The sequence below is a fragment of the Podarcis muralis genome, chromosome 10 (assembly GCF_964188315.1).
Source record: "Podarcis muralis chromosome 10, rPodMur119.hap1.1, whole genome shotgun sequence".
Taxonomy (NCBI): Eukaryota; Metazoa; Chordata; class Lepidosauria; order Squamata; family Lacertidae; genus Podarcis; species Podarcis muralis.
In genome coordinates this window covers 30,533,572-30,557,675 of record NC_135664.1, presented here as the reverse complement: position 1 = coordinate 30,557,675, position 24,104 = coordinate 30,533,572, and the positions used below count along the sequence as shown (strand labels likewise).

Sequence of the window (24,104 nt, the reverse complement as noted above, 5' to 3'; positions counted from 1 at the left end):
AATAATAATAATAATAATAATAATAATAATAATAATAATAATGTAATCCAAGTGGAGAAAATCAACACAGATTCTTTGTTTGAACGGTGCCTCAGCCTCCATACTACTACAGTGGTACCTCGCAAGACGAAATTAATTCGTTCCGCGAGTTTTTTCTTCTTGCGAGTTTTTTGTCTTGCGAAGCATGGTTTCCCATAGGAATGCATTGAAAATCAATCAATGCGTTCCTAGGGAAACCGCCTTCAGACCAGGTCCGGGGACAGTCTGTCCCCCGACCTCTTCTGAAGGCTGGGGGGGGGGGGGCAAGGGCTTTTCTTCCCACCGCCAGCCTTCAGAAGGCTGTTCTGAAGGCTGGCGGTGGGAAGAAAAGCCCTTCTCCCCACCTCCCTCCCCGCAAGCTCCGGGGACAGGAGGGCTTTGCTGCCGACCGCCAGCATTTTAAAAGCCCCCGGGACAGCGGTGATTTCTCCGCTGTCCCGGGGCGATTTTAAAATGCTGGTGGGTGGCAGCGAAGCCTCCGCTGTCCTGGGGCGATTTTAAAATGCTGGTGGGCGGCAGCGAAGCCTCCGCTGTCCCGGGGCGATTTTAAAATGCTGGCGGGCGGCAGCGAAGGCTTCGCTGCCGCCCGCCAGCATTTTAAGATCGCCCCGGGACAGCGGAGAAGTCTCCGCTGTCCCGGGAAGGCAGGCGGGGGGGAGCAAAGACCTTTGCCCCCCGCCGGCCTTCAGAAGAGGTCCAGGCCGGGGGGCGGGCAGCTCAGAGACCAGGGAAGGCAGCAGCTGTTGCCCAGGCGACTCCCAAGGAATAGGGGAGAGAAGGCTGAGGGAACACTCCACAAGGGAGGGTGTTCAAAAAACGGTGAGAGGCTGCTGGCTCTGCAGGCAAGTGGTGACATAACTGGGTTCCTGATACGGATAGTCAGACAACAGAGAAGGTCGCGAGGTACATCGAGAGAGCTGTGAAATTGAGGGCCACCATCTGAGTGACAGACTTGTTCATCTGACGGACCTCCTTCTGTTTGTTCTTATCTTCCTTTTATTCTTATTTTATTTTATTTTTATTTTTAATTCTTGCATAGCTGTGGCCTGTTGGCTTTGCTAATAAAGTTCTGATTCTGACTGGGTTCCTGAGCCCCACACGGGTGCCACAGAAAGAATGTTGTTGGTTAAAGGAGCTGTGGGCTCAAAAAGGTTGAAAACATCTGATTTAAGAGATATTATAAACATCTAAGTAAAATGATTATTGCCAATATACAGATAAAATCAGCAGACTTTTAAATAACAAAATTATATGCCTGGATACGCTTGCTAAAAGAAAAGAAAAGTTTTTAGCTTATTTTCAGCTGCTCCTTTATGTTCTGTAAACAATCAGTGGATGCAGTCCAGGCATGATTCTGTGTGCATGTTTAGCTGCCATAGTAAGCAAATGGCTGGGGGAGAGGGAATCTATACTTTTAGCCTTCAGTTTCCTCTGACTGCTTTGGTTGCTTTCTGACCCATATAATCAAAATTTACTTATATCAACATACTGTAGTCCCCTTGCCTTATTCTGTCCATCTGCTCAGTTGCCCACTTTTTTCTTCTTCTTCTTTTGCAATTGACACATATTGGATTCCTCTTCAGAGAAGCCAGATGCTTCTGGCTCACCTGCCTGTTCAACTGCCTGTTGACAAAATGAGCACAACCTCCCTGTGGCTCGGAATTCATAACACACTGTCAAACAGAGTTTTCCAAATGGTTTCTCTTTGTCACTTCTTGCCAGATTTTAGTATACCTTATAAAAATGCGCAGTTCAGTCTTCTGTTTCAGATCGTTTCTGGCTGAAAAGGTGTGCAATAGAATCAGGGCACGCTGTGAATATTCTTTTAACAGGGGGAGGAAAATTTCCTGTTGTTTTGATCATAGGAATACCAATAGGCCTAACTTGTGTCTTCCTTAAATTCATCAGTTCAGCTCAGTAGTCTTTTTTCTTTTTAAAGTTGTGAACCATAGCAAAAACAACAAAAAAGTGATTGGGGGGGGGGGGAACCATGGTTAGCACCAGTGTTATATTAAAGAGATGTGAGGATCCCATTAAGACTCAAATAATAAATGGATCAGCGATTATGAGCCAAATTTGTGAGCATCCCCACTGCAAAGAAGATTTACGTTTCAAAAAGTATACTGTTTGTTCCGGGACTTGAAACATATGAGGGTGGTTTAACTAAGAGGTAAGGCTGACAAAGAAATGAAAGGGAAAGTGCACAATTCTGAGACTGGCCCCTGATTTGCAAAGAGCTCTGGATCACATCCAAGTCAGCAATTTGAACATGGGTGGGACAGTCATAAGGTTTGAAATACTGGAATTTATTTGGAATTTATTACTTGTATCCTGGTTTCTCATCCATTAACATGTTATTGCCATCATATCCCTATGATTGTCTCCACAAGCACAAAGTGGTATAAAAGCTCTTTTAAAAACAGCAACTGGAACTCAGCGCCGTCGTTACCTCGGGGTGCAAGCGGTGTGGGGCACCTGGGCACTGAATTCTGGGGGGTGGGGGGCGCCAGGTGCCCATCGCTGAAGCCGCTTAAGCTCTTAACCTGTTATGAAATAATAAATAATTTTGATCAAGCTAGAAAAACAAAATACATATATACCTAGGTATTACCAAAATGTATACCTACTGTTTCACTAAATGGCTTTCGACTTTGTGCATTCATTTACCAAAGACGTGCCGTACCAGTGACGGCGCTTGTCATTCACAATGCTTGTCAGACATGGGGGCGCTGGGCGGATCTTTGCACCCCGTTGGCGCATATGCTAAAGACTCCCCTGCTGGAACTTGTACTTTCAGGTTTCCCTACAGTAACTTTCTTGATGGGGCTTGAGTATGAATCACACATCTTGTTTTCTTCTTAATGTAGACCAAGGATGTACCATATCACTCCATTTAATTGTTTGAAACAATATGTGTCTTTTTGTAACGTATTGTGCTAAAAATACTAACAAGACACTTAATCTGAAAGATGTATCTTTGGGCTGAAAGATGTTTTGTTCAAGACGGAGCACCTTATGTAGGGATATTTAATCACTGAGAGCCCTTGGGTTAATGCTGATGTTCTCATCTCACCAACATAAGTCAGCCTGCCTCATCTAGCAGTGGTACTACAGAATCTGACTGCGTATTTGTAAAATACATGAATGTCAATACAGAGTATGACAGATTGAGTCGCCTTGGCTCTTAGAATCCAGTAGTTTTCATATCTAGATATTTCCTTCAAAAACATATTTAAGGGTTTTGAAGTGCACAGTTCTGTCAGTTCAATCCTGCCTTGAAATGAAATGATCAAATTTCTGCATTAATTTAGGACATAACGCTTCTAGTGGCCAGTTTGGTTGATTTAATCATTCTGCCAGACTCTAAATATATAAATGTTAAGGATGGAAGAATGTTTTTGCAAATGCATTACCAGGTCTGGATCCCACCTCTGAAGGCCACAGAAAATTTACGAAGCCTGGTAGTGTTTCTTTAACGCTCTTAACTGCCCAATCTCTCAGTAGATTGTACTTTTCATTGACTGCATTTTAAAGTAATTGTCAAAGTGCCTCTAAAGTGTGTTTGTGTGTGTGTTGAATTGATAGTCCGTGAATCCAAAAGCATTTTTACAGAAAGGGTTTGTCGTCGTCAGCAGTAGAAGTGCTGCTGGCAGAGTCTGGATGAGACTGGGCAGGCATCTGCTGAGACTGATTAGAGGCCAATTCAAATGTCATAACAGCGACATAGCAGCTGCTGAATAGCACATAGCCACATGAGTCTGCCACATGGCCCACGCAGAGCCTTTAACAGGGTCTGTCCAGTGATCAAAGCTCTTAGTTGATGGTTATCTCCTCCTAATTCTAAATTTATTTAAGGCTTATTGAATTTCAGGTTTAACAGTTGCAGTAACAGCAACAAACTCCAGTCATCCCTCCTTCCTCTGCCCACAACAAAACATCAGCTTAACCCATGACGTTCAGTTTACTTGGAAGTGCCAGGCAAAGAACCTCAAGTGTATCTGGTACACATGCAATGATAGCCATAAACGTGAGCACAAAGGTGAAAGGCTTCTGGGACAACCTGTTGACCCAAGTTTGTGGAATCCTGTCTTCGGGAGAACCAGAAGCATGCCCTTCAGCTTCAGCCTGAGAGATCAATAGTTTGTATCCAAATAATATGCTCTTTGAAGCCAGCATTCAACCTGACTCTGAATCCACACATGTACATTATCTGCCTACCAACAAACTGCACCATTCAAATGCTGCAAGCATTGTGCATGAAACCACTCCTAAAAGTCCTACTTTTCTTAATTCTTCTCTTTCCTTTTGCCTGTTTGTCCATCCTGTGGTCACTTCATGCCGTTTTCACTTGACTGATACAGCTAGGATTTGCTCTTGTCTGCCTACTCACGGTATCAAAACTCTTACTATTTCTATCAAAGACTCATGCAACATCCTCCTTGTTGCTCTCCCCGTCACTGAGCTTTCTGTCTCCAGTGTTGCTGGCCATTGTACATTTGGCGTTTTCCCTACTTATCTCCTCCCCCCCAGTGTATGTATATGATGTATACAATATAATTAAAAACAATTCAACATTACATTTTTTATATGGCTGACTTCACTGGCTTCCTTGTCCTTTCTTTTCAGCTTCCTTTTCAGCTTACCATATTTTGAAAATGTCTGCAGAACTTCTTTATCTCTTGCTTTCTCTTTTCCCTTCTTTTTCTACATTATGTTCCCTTCCCTTTAAGAAATCCTCTTTGTGTTCCTCATTGCTTGCTTCTCCCTACTGCAGAAATGCCCTTAAAATTGACATCTCACTCTCTTGGTCCATTAGTACATTCAAGTGCCTCTTCAAAACACCTTTTTTCCACTTTTCAACCAGCATTTTCTGGATGATGTTCTTTTGCCTTCCTCCATCATGCCTTTGATCAGATTGTAAGCCTGAGGACATAGTCCATTTCACTTTTCATTTTTGTACTATGCCTAATGGTCTTAGGTGTTGCTGTTGTCGTGCTTGATAAAACAAATAGTTGTGTTTCTGAGTATGGCTATTTTAAAAAATCTATATATTTCATTTTCTAAAATTCTATCTTCAGTTTTACTCTGGGCACAATCAATCAACCAGTTATACCCTTTGGATAACTCCTGTTTGTCTTAATATTCCTATGGTTAGCTTACAATTTCAAGTTGGGTGGCATTTTCTGAAGCTTCATCGCTGGGCTACCTTGTCCAAACAGGCTGACCTTTTGAAAAAAGCTCTCACTTCTTGGAACTGGCTTGTTCACAGGCAGTAATTGCATTCAGATAGATGGGCACAACAGCAACATATTTAATCACAAGTTGTACCTATGTTTTCCAGGAAAGAACCAATAAAGATCTGGAGCTACGATATTTTTATTACAGAGCAAGAAGGTTTCATGGTGAATGGAAGGAGGTGATGGAAATGTAGTAGGGTAGTTCATGTATTTTGCTTAACGAGAGTGCCTGAGTTATAATAAATGGTTTAAAAACAAAAACACACAACACACATTTTTGTGTGTGATTACACAGCCTTCTTGAACCCTAGTCCCCACCATATATTTTGGACTACAGCTCCCATCAACATTGGCTGGTGCTGATGGGACTTATAGTCCAAAACAGTTGCTAAGCACTAGGTTGGTGATGTGCAATCCAATATAATAATTAATTTCATTCAGGATCATTTTTAAAAATCCAGTCATCTATAAAATAATGTAGGCTGAGAAAAAAATTAGGTTGACTCTCAAGGTATGGCAGGCATATCTACTCTCTTGTCCTTACGGTCTGTAAGCTCTTTGGTTCTTTCCCCCCCTTCTAAAATGATAAAACAGCTTTTCCCTCCAGGCTTTTAAAAAGAAAAATACCCTGGCCTGGATCCAAAGAACTGTGCAGTTTGTTCTGTGTGACTAGGAGGTATTTGAACATTTTCAAAACACCATGCCCACCCCAAATTCTGTATGGCAAACCTCTGCTGAAATTAAGGGGCATTTCAAAATCAGTTTGAAGGCATGGCAAGGGGCGGAGGTGGTCTGCCATTGAAAGTAGAAAGTAAAAGCAAACAATCCTGTTGGGTATTAAAGCTGCTCATTGGATTCCAGCCACTAAGTGTCATTTTCAGAGATTTTGTTTGCCCTTCTTGCCAGTGAAATACAGCTTTAGGTGCATTATGATTTCGTGCAAGTCTTGCACATTTTAAATATTTGTGAAACATTGAATCCAAGTGAAATACATTAGTACTCTACCTTTGCTTTAAACCATTATTTCAATGATTGTGCTTGCAGAGAAAAATTGAAAGTGTAGGAAAGGGTGCATTGGACTTTGGTTGTGTTACTCAGTGTAGTATCACTCCTCCTGCTCCTCTGGTCATCTGAGTCCATTTCGAAATAGATTTTATGGGTCCAAGAAGTAAAAACAAACAAACTGAAACAACCTTTGGGTAGCCAGTCACACCTTTGTAAATAGAACCATTTCCCACTCACTCTTGAGAATAAACCTTTCTTTGGTTATTCCAGGTTACTTCCACGGTATTAACTTCTCCAGATCCCAGTGCCCAACTTCTGTTTTGTTTTACTTTGTGTGGTCATTTTCTTATGCATGAGAACTGCATAAGCATTTCTAGGCTCCTTATAGATAAAAGGTTTTCACTCAAGAGTAGACACACTGAAATTAATGACCATGAGCCACTTAGGTCATTACTTAGTTAGGACTCGTTATTGATTTCGATGGGTCTCTACCCGTGTGTGTGTGTGTGTGTGTGTGTGTGTGAGTGAGTCAGTTGCTCTAGACTCTAGAGAACAAGGGACGAAACAAGTCCTGTATAAATTGCTGGTGAGACGATTCCTCTGCTTCGCATAAAACCATAATGCAATATTTCAAATGAATGAAAGACTTACATCTGATCCACCTATTGTTGAATCAGATTGTTAGTTCAGACATAATGAGAACAAACCTAGGCAAGCCTTAAGTTTTTCCTCTCTCACCCTCCACCGGTGGGGCTGCAAATAGGAGATAAAATGCTCTCATTTTAGATTAACTGCAGCTTGTTGTATCAGCTGAACCCGGATAAGCTGCTGTTCATTTTAACTATTGTTAGTGGGGGGAAAGCTTAACATCAAACCATAATTAATTACACTTGCTTGTTTTCCTTATCTACTTAAAATTAACCACAGTTTAGTCACAGTTTAGCATGTTATCAAACTCTAAACTAAAACAGAAACAGAACCAACTGATAGGAGTTATATACTAGGGTTGCTGTATTTCAGAAAGTGAAAACCTGGGCACAAAAGTTGTCGCCCTACGCCCAGTTTTCCCCATACATTTTGGCAGATTTTCGGAAATTCTGCCTGGACGCTATTTGCAAAAAAGACAAATCCTGGTTCTGTCCGGGAAATTCCAGACATATGGCAGCCGTAGGTTATAATCCAAAACTTGCTGAGAAAGGCAATGCTAAAGGTAAAGGGACCCCTGACCATTAGGTCCAGTCACGGACAACTCTGGGGTTGCGGCGCTCATCTCACTTTACTGGCCAAGGGAGCCGGCATTTGTCCGCAAACAGCTTCTGGGTTATGTGGCCAGCATGACTAAGTGGCTTCTGGCGAACCAGAGCAGCGCACGGAAACACCGTTTACCTTCCCGCTGGAGCGGTACCTATTTATCTACTTGCACTTTGACGTGCTTTCGAACTGCTAGGTTGGCAGGAGCAGGGACCGAGCAATGGGAGCTCACCCTGTCACGGGGGTTCGAACCGCCGACCTTCTGATCGGCAAGTCCTAGGTTCTGTGGTTTAGACCACAGCGCCACCCGCGTCCTCCTCTCCTTCGTAGCCCCTCCCTTTTCTTGCCATTTTCTGCCTTCCCTTTCTCTGAGCAAATAGAGCAATGAGGCCAGACTACACAAAGAGGTAAAACTTGTAAACATAAAGAAGAATGAACTTCCAACTATTAGGATGCAACAAACATCCTGACTGCACTATTGGGGCAGTTACCTTTCAAGGTCATATAAGATCAAATTATAGCTTTTTGTCTGATGTCTCCTTCATAAGGTTTTAGAGTGACAGTTATATCATGGAAATAACAGGAAAATGCCCATTGCTGGAGAGGATTTTCTTTTCCCATTGGTGTTTGCAGGTAGGCTTTTCTGAGATGAGAGGGAGAGAGACAGTTCAGTTATCAATCATCCCATTTCCTGTCTCCCTTGGCAGGTACCTAGTTAAATTTTTGTTTAGACAGGATTTGCTATGCCATCTCCATTTGCTGCTAGAATGGTTATGTTCTGACATGACATACAACTGGAAAGCAACTTATATGAGTCATCTGAAGCCAGACGGTTTACAGCACCCCAGACACCACAGAGATACCGCAGCATACATTGGTTTGTCCTCTAATCTGTGCTATAAGGTCCCCTAGGCAAATAGGCTTTATTAATGTTTGGATTAAATACAATGGAAAAGTAGTGTGTCTGGTAATTTTAGTAATACACTGTTGGGTCTAGGCTTTTTAAAATACGGACCCAAAGGGACTGCTCTCCTTCACTCCCTAACTGTGTGTTGTTGTTTTTTATATTGCAGGGCAATAATAATCAGAAATGGAGAAGTCATTCCAATGTCTTCAGAATTCACTCCAGAAACAGAACGTCAGCGTCTTCAGTATCTGGTAAGGGCCTAAAGATTTGGATTAGTGGGTGGTGGTGTACATTGAGCTATCACCTTCTCAGCCCTTATCTGAAATGAAACTTGTACTGCCCTTCTGGAACTATATTGTTATCCCACACTTCAGCCAAGAAAGGCTGAAGAAATGTGGGTGAAAATACCCTGCTGTCAGGCTTACAGGCTTACATCCAAAAGGAAAAGGAATTGGGACAGAGGAGGAAGGAAAAGCAAACTCGGTCACGATTTCTTGTAATGACTAGCCGTAATGGAAAGATTTTCAAGAAGAGGAGGAACTAAAAGTTACTGGTCTTTTAGCAAAGCTGATGGAGAGATGTGCTGCCCCATTCCCATCAGGCTGTAGGAAAGGGGATCTGCACTACATTTTGAGTTGGCAAGTAGGTATTAGGGCTGGTTGAGAACTGATTTTCAATATTGCAATATACCACCAGCTGAACTTCGTGATACATCGATATATCATGATACCTGAAATAAGGAAGGAACTACGCAGAGGCAAGCAGGACAATGTCCTGGCAATTGCTACTGCTTAAGGGTCTAAAGACAGCATCTTAAAAAGTAGTCACTTTCAACAGCAGGCAAGCCAACATGCACCCGAATGAGACTTTCGGTTTTGGGCTTGGCTTCCAAATGGTAGTGAATACAAATAATTTGAGACTGCCAGCAGGTCTGCCAGGAGGCAGATGCAGCAGTGGCAGAAACAGCTTGCCACGACCGTGGTACGTTTCAGCAGTAGCGGTGACAACCTGCAAGGCCTTGTGGTGGTGATAGAGAGTGACAGCAATAGCAGCAGTGGCCTGTGAGGACTCATGGCAGTCTGGCAGTCCAAGATTATTTGTATTTGACTCATCACCATACTTTGGATTGTCCTCATTACCACCATTTGGTAGCCAAGCCCCAAACCAAAAGTCCTGTTGTGGTGCATTTTGGCTTGCCTGCTGGTGAAACCGAGTATGTGATTATTGATAATATAGTCATTTATCCGTTTTAGTTCCCTACGTACTAGCAGTTGCCAGGACATTGTTCTGTTCGCCTCCGTATAGTTCACATCCTTACTTCAGACATTGTGGTAGATTGCATTGTTTAGCTGGTGATACTGTTAGGTTTACCTGGTGGTAACCTTGCAATGTTTAGCTGGTGAGTTATTGCGATGTTGGAAACCAGATACCGCCTAGCCCTTACACACATTGTCATTGGCGATATATTGCCAGCTCAAATATTATGAAACAATTATCACGATGTGAACTTTTAACCCGTTTTGTATGATATATTGATATATTGCCCAGCCCTACTTGGTATCAATAATAGTGATACATTTAGGCTTGCTCTGAGAAAGGGTACTTTGGATCTTTCAGAACTGACAGCTCTCCATAATTGGCAGATATTGGAAGGGTAACAAGGCAATGGTCATCCTTGCCCTTTCAGCGGCCGTTGTGGGTATAAGAAAACACGCACCCTAAAATCCCTTTTGTCAGGCTGTGGCATCTGGCCTGTGCCTTAAATTCCACCAGTGCAACTGGCACTTCAGGCAGATGCTCCAAACCAGCCTGTTTCTCCCGGTCTCTGAAACTTGACTTTAAAACCAGCGTGTCGTCATTAGTGTCCTCTCCCACTGTGCCCAGAAGCTGATGGGGACAAGCTTGTATAGGCCAGATGGCCTTTCCTTTCTCAGAAATGCTCGCTCTGAGTAGAACAATGCTTTGCTGGCTATAAATGCCGAAAGAAATGTGTGTGGTTGTGGTGATTGCGGGGAGGCGACTATATTCTTCTGTGCCCTGATTTTATTGCTGTTTACATTGCCAGAGTCTGAAACATTTCAGAGGGAAGAGCTACTTTTGGAGTCTCGGTTTTTCACAGTGATGAATACAAAGCATCTGCAATAAATATTTATGCTGCCTGCATTTGCAAAAAAAAACCGCCAACGTGTTTGTCTTTTAAATTAGCAGGGATCTGTAGCATCTTGAGAGTGGGGTTTCATTTGAAGAAAGCAGAGATAAAACATTGCCTGAGAGGGTCTTTCCCCCCTTCAGCCTCTTTTGATGTTCATTCTGGTTAGATCTGAAAATAGCAGCTGCCTTGAAAAATATTTATGCTACTTCCCCCAACTCTTTTCTTTACCTTTGTTTGTTTACTGCATCTCCATATGTAGCAAATGTGCTTGGGTTATGGCTATCACGTTCAAAGGAAGTAGGTGGGAGATACCAGAAGTGTGAAACCACATTAGAGAGATCCTTTCAAATGCACTGGAAGTAACATGTAGAAGATAATTTTAGGCCCATTGGTATTTCTGACCAGTTCTCACCTACTGCTGTTAGGTTTATGACTACGCTTGGTTTGTGGTCAGGGGTTTCAAGTACGGTACTCCTGCAATCGATGATTTCAAAAACAAATGTCAATACTTCTCCCAAGAGTATTCTGTACCACTTTTTAGATTTAGCATTTCTCACTCACGCACTTCTCCTTGTGGTTGTCTAAAATTGTTATAGCTTAATATTGACAGAGCATTCTGCAAGGAAGAAATACATTTCAGAAGTCCTATCCTTAGATTTGATTCTCTCCTCTCTCCATCCCTCCCCATCCCTTCATATTTAATCTGCTTCTTTTCTTTGGTATCCTATTAAAGCAAGGTGCATGTGACTTGTTTCTTAATTTAATATTTCTTGCTAAACATTTCGAGGATTTCTAAATGGAAAGGCAGGGTATAAATATTTTAATAAATAAAAGTGATTTTGTGCATATCAAAATTTATTTTTTTTAAATTGCTACAGGGAAGTGCCTGAGTATGTTCGCTTCTCCTCTTCCATTTAGCAGTTTCTGAAGAAAGCACATAAGATATTACCGTAATTTTCGCTCCAAAACACGCACTTTTTTGCTCCTAGAAAGTAAGGGAAAATGCCTGTGCGTGTTACGGAGCGAATGCACGGATCGGAGCCATGGCTGCCGTCAGTCAAGCAAGCGGGAGCCGCTTACACGCTCTATGAGGCTCTCGCTTTGCTTGCTTTAAAGCGACCTGGAGCTGGGGAGGAGGGAGGGAAGGAGAGCCATGGCAGCAAAGCGGACACGGGAGGAGGGACAGACGCTAGCAAAGGTCTGTGCGCTCTCTAAACAGAGCAATGAGGCTGCAGAGGGACGGCAGGAAAGATAAAATTTAAGCAACCAGCAGCAAAATAAAACCAACCTCGAGCTCTGAGCCACGAGCGCAGTGAAAACCAGGAAGTAAAAAAAAAAGGCTGGGGAGGGATGAGGGAGAGGGGAAAACTTCACAAATCCCCCGCGTCTCAGCTGATCCGCTGGGACGGAGCAGCTTGTTTTCAGGCAGGATAGATTTGAGCATTGTCTGGGTCCTAGTGCCCCTATCTCTTTTTTGTGCTCCATTCTATTGCTGCTGGTGGCTGCTTATCATTCAGGCTGCAAGGAGGAGCGCTTTTACACAGCTAATGGCGAATCCCCTGCAATCCAAGTCCTCCTCACTTGCTCAAATCTATTCTGCCTCAAAACAAGGAGCGGAAGGAAAAGGCTGCAAACTGTTAAATGGAAAAAAACCCAGGCACAGGGCAAATACCTTAAGTATACCTTTAAAGCAACAGTGCTCTTTCCCTCCCTCCTCCCCGCTCAGCTCACCGAAAAGCTCCTTCTCCACACACCCCCCACTGCTCCTTGTCCCTTGAGTGCTTTTCCTTCCCTCCCCACTTAAAACGTGGTTACAAAGCACGGATCCACATGGATCCTCAGGATTTTTGCACTGGGTCACCCCAAATTCACCATCAGATCACATGTCTGTGGCCACAGCATGAACCATAAAAATCATACATCCACTGTTTCGTTTAGAATATTTTTTTTCTTGTTTTCCTCCTCTAAAAACTACGTGCGTGTTATGGTTGGGAGCGTGTTATAGAGCGAAAAATACGGTATTTGCAAATTATATATAAAAGCACTAAGCCTGTCCACAAATTGAAATAACAGTTTAGTTATTACAAGAAAAAGAGAATATTGTATTACTTAGGGTCTTGTCAACAAGCAAGAGGAATCTCAAATAAGCCATTGAACCTATATGACTTGCATAAAAAAAGTTTGATCATAAATTTCTAGTATTTTACCAATCCCAGTTTTAGAAGTTGCTTTCTGTGTTCTAAGCTCTGAGCCATCTATGACTTATTTCCCACAGTTCTTCCGTCATGGATTTGCATATTGACTCTTGTTGCAAGGAGGTCTTGTGGTTTTTCACCTTTTTAAAAAAATTAAATTTGTTTCCCAGTTGGAAACTTTACCTAGCTTCCTCCAAATTTATTATGAGCTCCTATTACAAACACTTGATAAATTAGCAAACTTTTTTAAAAAAAATAAATTGATTTGATTCAAGTATCAAAACAAATTAAAGTTAACTATCTCCATCCCCACACACATATACCTACACACACAAGCAAACGTTTTTCCCAATAGTTGAGGCATTTGAGCAGGATTGATTTTTAAATAATACAGTTATGCCTTTGTTCTCGAACGGAATCAGTTGCAGAAGTCCGTTCGACTTCCGAAAATAAAGGCATGGCCTCCAATTGGCTGCAGGAGCCTCCTGCACTCAATTGGAAGCCGTGTCGGACGTTCGGCTTCCAAAGAAAGTTTGCAAACCGGAACACTCATTTCCAGGTTTGTGGCGTTTGGGATCCAAAATGTTCGAGTCAGAAGGCGTTTGAAAACCAAGGTACGACTGTACTACAAAATAGCTCTTTAGGTTTGCTTTAAGCACAGCAGCTGTTTTTAAAGATCAGGAAAACTTTTAACTGCCTTGGTTGGCTTAGATGAACTGGAACTATTCATGGAAAGCTGAGGGTATTAAAACTCCTGGTGACAATGCTGAACTAAGCAGATCTCCGGGTAATTTTGTTCGGTTTGCTTCATGCAAGCATGCGCTGTCCATTATTTCAGCGAATGTACTGATAACCTGATGAGTATGCAAATAGCTGGCATGTTTCCTTTAATTTGCTCATTTGTTTCTGCCGAGGACACTCAGGTTAAGTCAAGCTCAAACGTCATGTGCTTGTTCTTCTGTATTTAGTGATACAGCAGAAAACCAGAAGTTAATACCCACGTTTTATTCTGAATGGCACCACATCTCAGAATCCCCATGTAAAACAGGTACTACGTAAACAGGTGGGGTATACAGGGAAGTTTATATAAAAAACCACCCCAGTATCTAGAAGCCTGAGCTGTACATGCTGTGTTCCAGCCTAGAACAGACCCATGTGCAGAACAGACGGCAGAACCAGTTTAATTTGATGGACTTTGGTTGGACTGAATCCAGACAACCTTGTTCCCCTCCCTCTCAATAATTAGTCAATAGGACCTAGAAAAGCCAACGGTGCTGACATGACAAAAGGCTAGAGCATTGTGCATGGTAGTAGCAGTGATTTATTATACGGTTAAAAACCAGTATGCTGTATCAAATACAACAAACAAAGCAAATACCAGTAGGGATGAAACAAAGTAAAATAGAATGGTAGGCAAGCAAAACTGAAGATGTAGCAATTTAAAAGAGAATCAGGAAGTCTGTGTAGACCCAGTAGGCGAGAACAACTGGCGTATCTTGTAGGCTGCTGCGCAAAATCTCGCAACCAATGCCGTAGAGACTGGACAATTCCAAGTTAGAACCTCTGGGCATTCCTTCAAATAACGGGGCAATTATCTTTATATCTTGGTAGCAGGGGCAGCGTAAGAGAACATGGCCTATGATCTCTACCTCTCCATAATTACAGGGACGGAGCCTTTTGTCTAAAGAGATTTTTCTGTAGCGCCCATCTAAAATGGCAGTAGTGCATGCAGAACTCGAGGGCCAAAACTGGTGCCAAAGGTGATGGAAGAGCCACATTGCAATGCCTACCCTCAACCAAGTACAGTACCAGGTTTTATAGGCAAGTTGTCCTGAATTGCAAATAATTGGCAGAAGCACAGCCGTGGTGTAAGTTGAGGACAGAAGAGGTGACAAAATGTTTTTGCATAAATTCAAAGGTTTGAGGGTAGGGAGGGGGAGACTTCTTATCCAATGGAAGTTATTTAAGACTTTATAATAGTGGGCTTCTGAGATTTTGTTCATCATTTGTTTACAGTTGCCACCTCTCCTTGAAAGCAGAGAATAACAATGCAAGAGCTCCAATAATGATTGTCCTCTTTCATTTCCCCCTTTTTAATCTTGTAGGCATATATGCAGCCACACTTGCTGGGAAACGAGTTTACACACTTTGAGTTTCCAAGGAGGGTCCAGAGGAAGGAAGTTGGGAAAAGAATGCTCTACAGAGACTTCAATATGACTGGCTGGTAAGAACGCCTCCTGTTTTTTAGAGGGCAGCATCCACACAGCAGTTTGTTCCATTTCCCCTGCATTTCCCTAACTCAGGCATAGGCAAACTCGGCCCTCCAGATGTTTTGGGACTACAACTCCCATGATCCCTAGCTAACAGGACCAGTGGGCAGGGATGATGGGAATTGTAGTCTCAAAACATCTGGCGTTAATTTCTGCATTATATTTGGGCTTTCATGCAAAAAGCCACTTCTGGAAAACTAATGGACCATAGTGCATGCACAGCACTCATTTCCGGGATATTTGATTCCAGAAAGAATCCGTTTGCAACCATCTTAACTTGGAAAAATGTGGGAATAAAAGTGATGGAATTTGGGGCAGTGTATATAGTATATAGTTCTTTGCTGCTGTTTTCCTGGGGGAATTGTGGAAGAACCAAAGCACACACGTATTTGGAAAGGGTGGGTAGCGACATTGTCCAATGGCATTTGTTGCTTTGTCACAGCACGACCTGTGATATGAATGAAATTTAGTGTGACATGTTAACAATATCGTTCAAAAAGCCATAGTTCCCTAATTCTGCATCCCATTAGAAAATTTCAGGGGGGGGGAGAGACAAAAAACTGGATTATTAAAACTATTTCCCATATTGTACAATTTCACATCTATGCTAGATGGGACCGATTTGAGGTGATGCTGGTTTCTTTGTAAACTTTCTCTTCTCCTGGGCTCTGGAACTTTTTCAGAGCAATAGGCTGGCCAGCCTGTATAGGTTTGCTGAAGGTGGTACTTAATGCCCAGGACTTGCATCATCCATTTAGTCTTTGGGTTGGTTCAAGGCTGCTACTCTTAACTCTCTTCAAGCATCACCTATCACTGTAGCTGGTGACTTTGCCAGGAATTAAACTTACTAGAGTGTTACATAGATGGGAGAGTGATGCTTATTATCCTCAGTGTCTACTTCCTTGTGACACCTACTATGGCTGGCATTGCAGTTACGGAACACAGTTTCTTGCAGGACAAGAACCTGAGGTACCTCATACTGAAATTTGCCATCTGGTCATATTTAATTACATTTTAAAGTCCAAGTACACTTTATGTCCTTGGGATTGAAAGCGGAAATAGGACATTAAGAAAAAAGCCTGAATTACAGTTCTCATATGACTGTATTAAGTACTTGGAATGTTTCCCATGCCTTTTCTCTGTGGGCCAGCTTAAACCTTTCCAACCAGCAACATAGGAGCAGCCTGAAATGTTGAGGAGTAGACTCCAATCCTCAAAAGACTGTGCCGCTTCAGAATGAAGATTCTCTCCCACATCAAATATTACTTGAACATGGAAAGCTATAGATGGTTCTTCTTGAAGTTCTAGCTTTTTATGTTGAAGTGTAAAATTCTCACAAGTAGAACGTACTTTTCTGCTCTTTCTGAAGCTTTTGGTCATGTTAACGTTGGGGTTTTTTTAAAGGAAACCAGGCTTGTTTACAGGATACCTCTTGAATATTTCCTTTTATATACTCACGTTAGTTTCACATGGAACAGCAATAGGCTGCTACCAGTTGTGGCTGATGTAGCAGCTGCCACCGCCGCCGCTGGAGGATGATTAGGAAGGGAGAAAGTACTTTGAGCAACTTCTGTGGCTTGTGCACAGCTTTCATTTTCTGTACTCAGGAAATGCTTTGTTGTGATACATACAGTCAAACCTCGGATCCTGAGCGCCTCTGTTTTGGAGCGTTTCAGCCCCCGAATGCTGAAAACCTGGAAGTGAATGCTCCGGTTTCCGAACGTTTTTCAGAAGCCAAACGTCTGATGCAGCTTCCACTTGAGTGCAGGAAACTCCTGCAACTAATCGGAAGCCGCGCCTCGGTTGTGAAACATTTCGGAAGCCGAACGGGCTTCCGTAACAGATTACGTCCGACAACTGAGGTTTGACTGTACAGTGGTGCCTCGCAAGACGAAATTAATTCGTTCCGCAAGTCTCTTCGTCTTGCGGTTTTTTCGTCTTGCGATGCACGGTTTCCCATAGGAATGCATTGAAAATCAATTAATGCGTTCCTAGGGAAACCGCCTTCAGACCAGGTCCGGGGACAGTCTGTCCCCCGACCTCTTCTGAAGGCTGGGGGGGGGGGGGGACAAGGGCTTTTCTTCCCACTGCCAGCCTTCAGAAGGCTGTTCTGAAGGCTGGGGGTGGGAAGAAAAGCCCTTCTTCCCACCTCCCGCCCCGCAAGCTCCGGGGACAGGAGGGCTTTGCTGCCGACCGCCAGCATTTTAAAAGCCCCTGCTGTCCCGGGGCGATTTTAAAATGCTGGCAGGCGGGAGCGAAGTCTCCGCTGCCCCGAGGAGATTTTAAAATGCTGGGGGTCGGCAGCGAACGCTTCGCTCCCGCCCGCCAGCATTTTAAGATCGCCCGGGGCAGCGGAGAAGTCTCCGCTGTCCCGGGAAGGCAGGCGGGAGGAGCAAAGACTTTTGCCCCCGCCTGCCTTCAGAAGAGGTCCAGGACCTCGTTCCGATGCCCGGCGGCGGGGTGAGAGGTTCCCGCCCCCCCGCCCCGCTTCGGAGCAGCGTTCCGAAGCGGGGCGGCTGGGGCAGGTGTTCCCTCCCCCCCGCCCCGCTTCGGGGCAGCGTTCCGAAGCGGGGCGGCTGGGGCAGGTGTTCCCGCCCCCCGCCCGGCTTCGCAGCAGCGTTCCGAAGCGGGGCGGCTGGGGCAGGTGTTCCCGCCCCCCGCCCCGCTTCGGAGCAGCGCTCGGAAGCGGGGCGGCTGGGGCAGGTGTTCCCGCCCCCCGCCCGGCTTCGCAGCAGCGTTCCGAAGCGGGGCGGCTGGGGCAGGTGTTCCCGCCCCCCCGCCCCGCTTCGGAGCAGCGTTCCGAAGCGGGGCGGCTGGGGCAGGTGTTCCCGCCCCCCCGCTCCGCTTCGGGGCAGCGTTCCGAAGCGGGGCGGCTGGGGCAGGTGTTCCCGCCCCCCCCGCCCCGCTTCGGGGCAGCGTTCCGAAGCGGGGCGGCTGGGGCAGGTGTTCCCGCCCCCCCCGCCCCGCTTCGGAGCAGCGTTCCGAAGCGGGGCGGCTGGGGCAGGTGTTCCCGCCCCCGCCCCGCCCCGCTTCGGAGCAGCGTTCCGAAGCGGGGCGGCTGGGGCAGGTGTTCCCGCCCCCCCGCCCCGCTTCGGAGCAGCGTTCCGAAGCGGGGCGGCTGGGGCAGGTGTTCCCTCCCCCCCGCCCGGCTTCGGAGCACCGGGAGAAGCGATCTCCCCGCAGCCCCTTGCTTCAAAAGAGGTCCGGGGGCAGCGGGAAGTGCTTCCCGCTGTCCCCGGACCTCTTTTGAAGCAAGGGTTTGCGGGGAGAAGCGATCTCCCCGCAGCCCCTTGCTTCAAAAGAGGTCCGGGGGCAGCGGGGAAGAAGAATGCCTCGCGAGACGAAAAACTCGCAAAACGAAAGGTTTTTTCGTTTTCGAGTTGCCTCGCAAGACGAATTTCCCTATGGGCTTGCTTCGCAAAACGAAGCTTGCCCAGGGGACAGCGGGTCTTCTCTTTTGAAGCAAGGGGCGGCGGGGAGAAGCGATCTTCTCCCCGCAGCCCCAGGTCCGGGGACAGCGGGAAGCGCTTCCCGCTGCCCCCGGACCTCTTTTGAAGCAAGGGGCTGCGGGGAGATCGCTTCTCCCCACTGCCCCTTGCTTCAAAAGAGGTCCGGGGGCAGCGGGAAGCGCTTCCCGCTGTCCCCGGACCTGGGGCTGCGGGGAGAAGATCGCTTCTCCCCGCCGCCCCTTGCTTCAAAAGAGAAGACCCGCTGTCCCCTGGGCAAGCTTCGTTTTGCGAAGCAAGCCCATAGGGAAATTCGTCTTGCGAGGCAACTCGAAAACGAAAAAACCTTTCGTTTTGCGAGTTTTTCGTCTCGCGAGGCATTCGTCTTGCGGGGTACCACTGTACTTGTTTTGTCTCAGCTAGCCGCCTGACTGCTCTTTAGGCCTTATAATATGGCTTATAAATCTCACCCTCTTTTTTTTTTTACTGAAATAAAATAAATGCCATGATCCCAAAGGGATCATCTTTGGAACACAGAAATCTTCTCCGTCGTGTTCAGCTGCAGGCAAAGGGTTAATAGCCAAAGCCATGATACAGGTTGCCATATGTCCTCTTTTTCCAGGACACATCCTCTTTTTCATGGGTATGTAAAATGAGAGTTGCCATAGTGATCTATAGTTAAAAGTAGAAGTCGGCAAATGTGTCCTCTTTTTTTGCTCTTCAGAATATGGCAACCCTAAGTTGGTAGGAGTCAGGTGGGTCAGCCGATGCCATTCATTTGTCCCCAGTGGCTTTGCTGCTGTGTTTCTCTAAGCTTTCCTTGCAGTTAGCTGGCAATGTCCATTGGGTATCTATGTATTTTGATGTATCTCTCCCCCTCTCCCCCCCTTGCATCCACGCACGCACGCACACACACACACACGCGTACACACACATACTCTGAATCAAAGGCTGGAGTCCTAAGGGGACCCTGCAATGTTTTCTGCTTTCACGGAATGATGCCTGTCAAGTTAGCATTGTCCTTCCTTCCTTCCTGCTAGAGCAGGTATTCAGGTCTCTTGAGTATTTGATTTTAACAAGCAGCTGCATTCTAATCTTGCTTCTTGTTTCTTTCTTTCTTTTATGCGCGTTTTCTAATTTTGTCTGGGGTTGACCTTTTTCATTTTTCTCTTGCAACTAGCACCAAAGCTAGTCTGTTTTAATTCCAGTTGGCAAAAAAACAAACAAACAAAAAACATAGTCCCAGAGGAAGCCCGCTAAACACAGCAGCTCATGTGTGCTTTGCATTGTGTAACTTGCATGTTGCGTTCAGCAAATGTTGTAGCTGTGGGCGCTTCTCTTCTTCTTTATTGCTCTGCTCGGTGGCACTTGACAGCCCAGCCAGGCAGTCTGGCAGAGCAGGGGATAAGTAGATTGAGAAATGCCACAGAATGGTTTATGAAGCCAACACCAGATCTGCACTGCCTCCTCCCCTCCTCTTTAATATAAATTGATTTATTGAATCAAGTGCAGAAGCCCTGGTTCCAAAACCTTAGGCGTTATCCTCCAGAGAGCCGCCTAATAAAAGAGGCCCAACTGACAGTCCTCATTAGCTTTGCCACAGATCCCAAGGCAGTATTTAAAGTGGCAATGTCCCTTTCCCAGACCTGGATTTATCTGCCAGCCAATGCCGATGGGCCTAATTAGCTTGCTCTTATTAGTCTTATTCAGATAAGTGGTCTTCTCTAACAGTCTGACTCCAGGGTACAAAGAGCAACCCGCAGCCTGCCTGCCTTATGCTTCCACCTGCTCAGTTACACCTTGCTTTCTAATTCATATAATTCTCATGAGCTCCCATGGAAAATGGTGTCTGTGTGTTTAGCTGGGTTTTTTGTTTTCCTTTGTTTTTCCTAGTGAAACATTTCAACTTCCAGCAGTGATCATGATTTTGAGAAAGGGAACATATATCAAGTGCGTAATTAAACAAGCCCTTCCCCCCTCTAGTATGTGATATATATTTAATCCAAGTAGCTTTTGTGTTTTTTTTATAAAATATAATGGTTATGGAGACAGCAGACCTGTTTTAGGGAGCTGGGTGGTTAAAGAAAGATGACTGCTGTGTTAATCTGCAGCTACTGACAACAGAAGGAGACAGAAGATAGAAGCGGAATTAGATTTAACAAAAGCCCTTTGCACGGGTACTTTTGGGTTCCTGGCGTCATGCGCCCCAGAGAAACATAGCTCCCTGTATTCTGTTTGTAACACGTTTCTGGAATGATAAATGGCTGTTCACAACATGCATGTTCTGCATCTTTTCAAGATTTGCAGCTCTGGCTGCAGGAACAGCAGGGGAGGAGATCTGACCTGCTGTGTACAGCACATCTCCTGGCAATGACAAATGACTCTTCTTTCCCTAAGTGCACACATGCCAGAGGAACAGAGCCAGTGCTGTTGGAGCAGGGCCAGCTGGAGACAACAAACAAACCAGAGAAGCCCCATAGTCGCCCCCTAACTGTGAGGGAAAGAATAGCAGGGGAAGATATATTTTGGTAGTCTGCTTTTTGTGATTTTTTGTATTGCCTTGTCAGTTTTGTTGTAACCTCCCAAGATATGTTTAGTGTGTCATTTCCCTCCACATTAACACAGGACGACCTTGGAAATAAGCACTTTTAATTGGTACCTGAATATTCCTAATTATTATTTATTTAATCTCGCAGCAATCTGGAGGCCAGTGTGGTGTCATTACTAGAACATGCAAAAGGCAACCAAAATGGTAAAGCAACTCCTGGTTAGCCATTGTGAGAATAGGATGCTGGACCGGATGTTTCACTGCCTGAATCTAGGAGGCTCTTCTTATGCTCTTCTGTGTGTGTGCTTGCTTGAGAAAGTCAGGTCCATATTCCCATTCAGCTATGGAGCCAGCTGGGTGGTCTCAGCCACTTCCAGCTTCACCTATCTCATTAAAGTAGTGTGTGGTCTTGTGCAACTTACACAATTTTCTATTTTCCTCTTCCTATAAATTGTTGTCACCCCATCTCTTTCGTTATTGGAACCTTGCAAACATTTTAATGTTGCACCTATCTACCTACCTAAACAAGTAATACAAACAGAAGCTAAAGTTTTGATCTCACAGTTGAGGTCTGCAGAATTCTGGTTGATCTTTTTATTTGTTAAACTGAACAAGTGTGTGTGTGAGTGAGTGAGAGAGAGAGAGAGCGCACACACAAGTGAAAGAGAGAGAGCACACACGTAGCTGCAGTTGCACAAATCCAGGCTTAAACAAGAAACCCAAAATCAACCCACAATCCTCCGATAAGGAAGTGCATGTGCAAATAATATTTGGTCCAGGACAATGACTAATAAAACTGAAATGGAAGTGTCACACAAGAATTTCAGACTGGCTTCACTCTAGATTCCATTTCTTATGCTCTAACTAATATATATAATAATGCCTCTGTGTGAAATTCTTTTATCTGGAAGTTGTGTCTCTTGTACAGAGCTAGCCCATGCGATCGCATCACATGAACTTGAGAGGTGTGCTCTGGCCGTCATTCTCTGTGACATTGCTAAGGATTTTGCACAATACACTCAGCTGTGTTGGCAGACGGTAATAATAGACTAACCCTTGGATAGTTTGAATCGTTGGAACACTGCTGCCTTGGCCTGCTTGTTAAGTGTTACTATCTTGGACAGCAACACAGCTGAAGCAAGAGTGAAGAAAATAGCCATTCCCAAATTGTGCATGTTGCTTAATGGGCTTGTCCTTAGCTTTGATTTCTCCTACTCTGCATAAACAGCTAACTGAAGAATCCTGCCTAACCAGGCTTTGAAATTCCAGAACTGAAGCCCCCCTTTTAATATAGAAAGTGTGTGTGTGTTTTATTGAGTTTCAGTAAATATTCTTATAAAATTACACCGCCCCCCCCAAACAAACAGTAACAAATTGTCCTCCTCTTGAATTCTTATGAACTGGGATTAAGTCTCACAGTTCAAGAGAAGGGAACCAATGACATATCTGTGCAGCAGAATAAAAAAGATATTGTTCCCGAAAGGATGTCTTGCTTCACATTTCCTGGAAAAGTGGCACACTCCAGCCTTAATCTTCTGATGCTAAATGAACCCCGTTTTAAAAGCATTTGCAAGGATGTAAAATACTGACAATACTGATTTGCGCCGTCTTCCTGTAGGGATTTCTTTCTTTCTTTTTGGTACTGGATACTTCTAGTACCTGCAGTTTTACTTCACACTGTGTTCAGACTTCACTTGTTTTCTTATCACCACCTTCTTAGAATGCATTGCATTGTACGAAAGCAACCAGAGTTCCTTCACGTTCACTCTTACCAAGCTGCAATTGGATTTAGCTCCTTCATCCTTGTGGGTCTGTTCCTGGCCTTTCCACAAGATGCTTTGCAGCTTCCGTGGCCCTGTTTCCCTCCTGTGGTTTCTTTATTTCTTCAAGGGAAGGAATTGCATTTGGAATCTGAAGCAGTGCATAAGCAAGAGACTTGTGCTGCTTAGGGACTTTGGAGGAGAGCAAAGTGTGAGAGCAGACCTTTTAGAATGCATCACTGTTTGCAGCCCTGAGAAAAAGTTAAGAGGCAAGTCTCTATTTATTCCCCACTGCCATTTACTAAAAAGGGGTGGTTCATGCCTCCTGCAGCTGCCTACTAGAACTTCCCCTCTTGCTTATGTTTGCATAAATATAGATTACCCATGGGCATTGAGTTACTAGCACACCCTTCTGAATATGTATGAATCAACACATAGCAAACTTGAATGAACTTCAAGAACTTTTATTTCCGTATAACATAGTCCCCTAGGCAACCTACAGTAGTTCAGGTAAAAGTGCCCACACAGATCCTTCAGACTGCTCAGGTTGCTTTGGCACTCCAGGTATCTGTGTGTGATGAAGCAGGAAGTACAGCGGCTGGAGGGCAAGTGGCAAAAATACCAACCCATTTGACTGGGTTGCTCCAGCCACTCTGGGCGACTTCCAACAAATATAAAAGCATAATAAAACATCAAACATGAAAAACTTCCCTATACAGGACTGCCTTCAGATGTCTTCTAAAAGTTGTATAGTTATTTAACTCCTTGACATCTGATGGGAGGGTGGGTGCCACTACCGAGAAGGCCCTTCAGATAAATCCTTGAGATTTACACAGAATTCTGTGTCACAGATGAAGCAAGCCCTATGGAGGTGTCCAGAACATTGTCAGTGAACAACTTCCTTCCAGGGGTGCGGCTGACCACCTATCTTCTCGACCGTTCCCCATCTTGGCTTATTAAAGCTAGCTAAAGGGGGGTGACTAGGTCAGTTCAGCAAGTGATCAATACTTTATTGGAAGAAGGGAAGGTGCTGCCTGCCTTGGAGAAGGTGGTGGTGTGCCCACTTATTAAGAGGATCTCCTTGGACCCAAAATTGTTTAACAACTGCCACCTAAATGACCCTTTTGGGGAAAGGTGCTTGAGAACATAATAGCAGCCCAACTGTTTTAAAGCAGTTGCACTGGCTTCCAGTTTATTTCCAAGTCCAGTTCAAGCTGCTCATGTTGGCCCTTAAAGCCCTAGGCAACTTGGGCCCCAAATATCTGAAAGATGTCCTCCATCCCTACAGACCACT

The 24,104-nt window shown here is 44.6% G+C and overlaps 1 protein-coding gene across 1 annotated transcript in view; it reads left to right on the top strand.

Moving 5' to 3' along the window:
- PPM1H (protein phosphatase, Mg2+/Mn2+ dependent 1H) overlaps positions 1–24,104 on the top strand; it is a 101,392-nt gene that overhangs the window by 58,861 nt on the left and 18,427 nt on the right. Inside the window, exons 5-6 of the mRNA XM_028747806.2 lie at positions 8,606–8,690; positions 14,892–15,010. Coding sequence (XP_028603639.2) covers positions 8,606–8,690; positions 14,892–15,010 — 204 coding nt within the window. The remainder of the gene's footprint in view (positions 1–8,605; positions 8,691–14,891; positions 15,011–24,104) is intronic.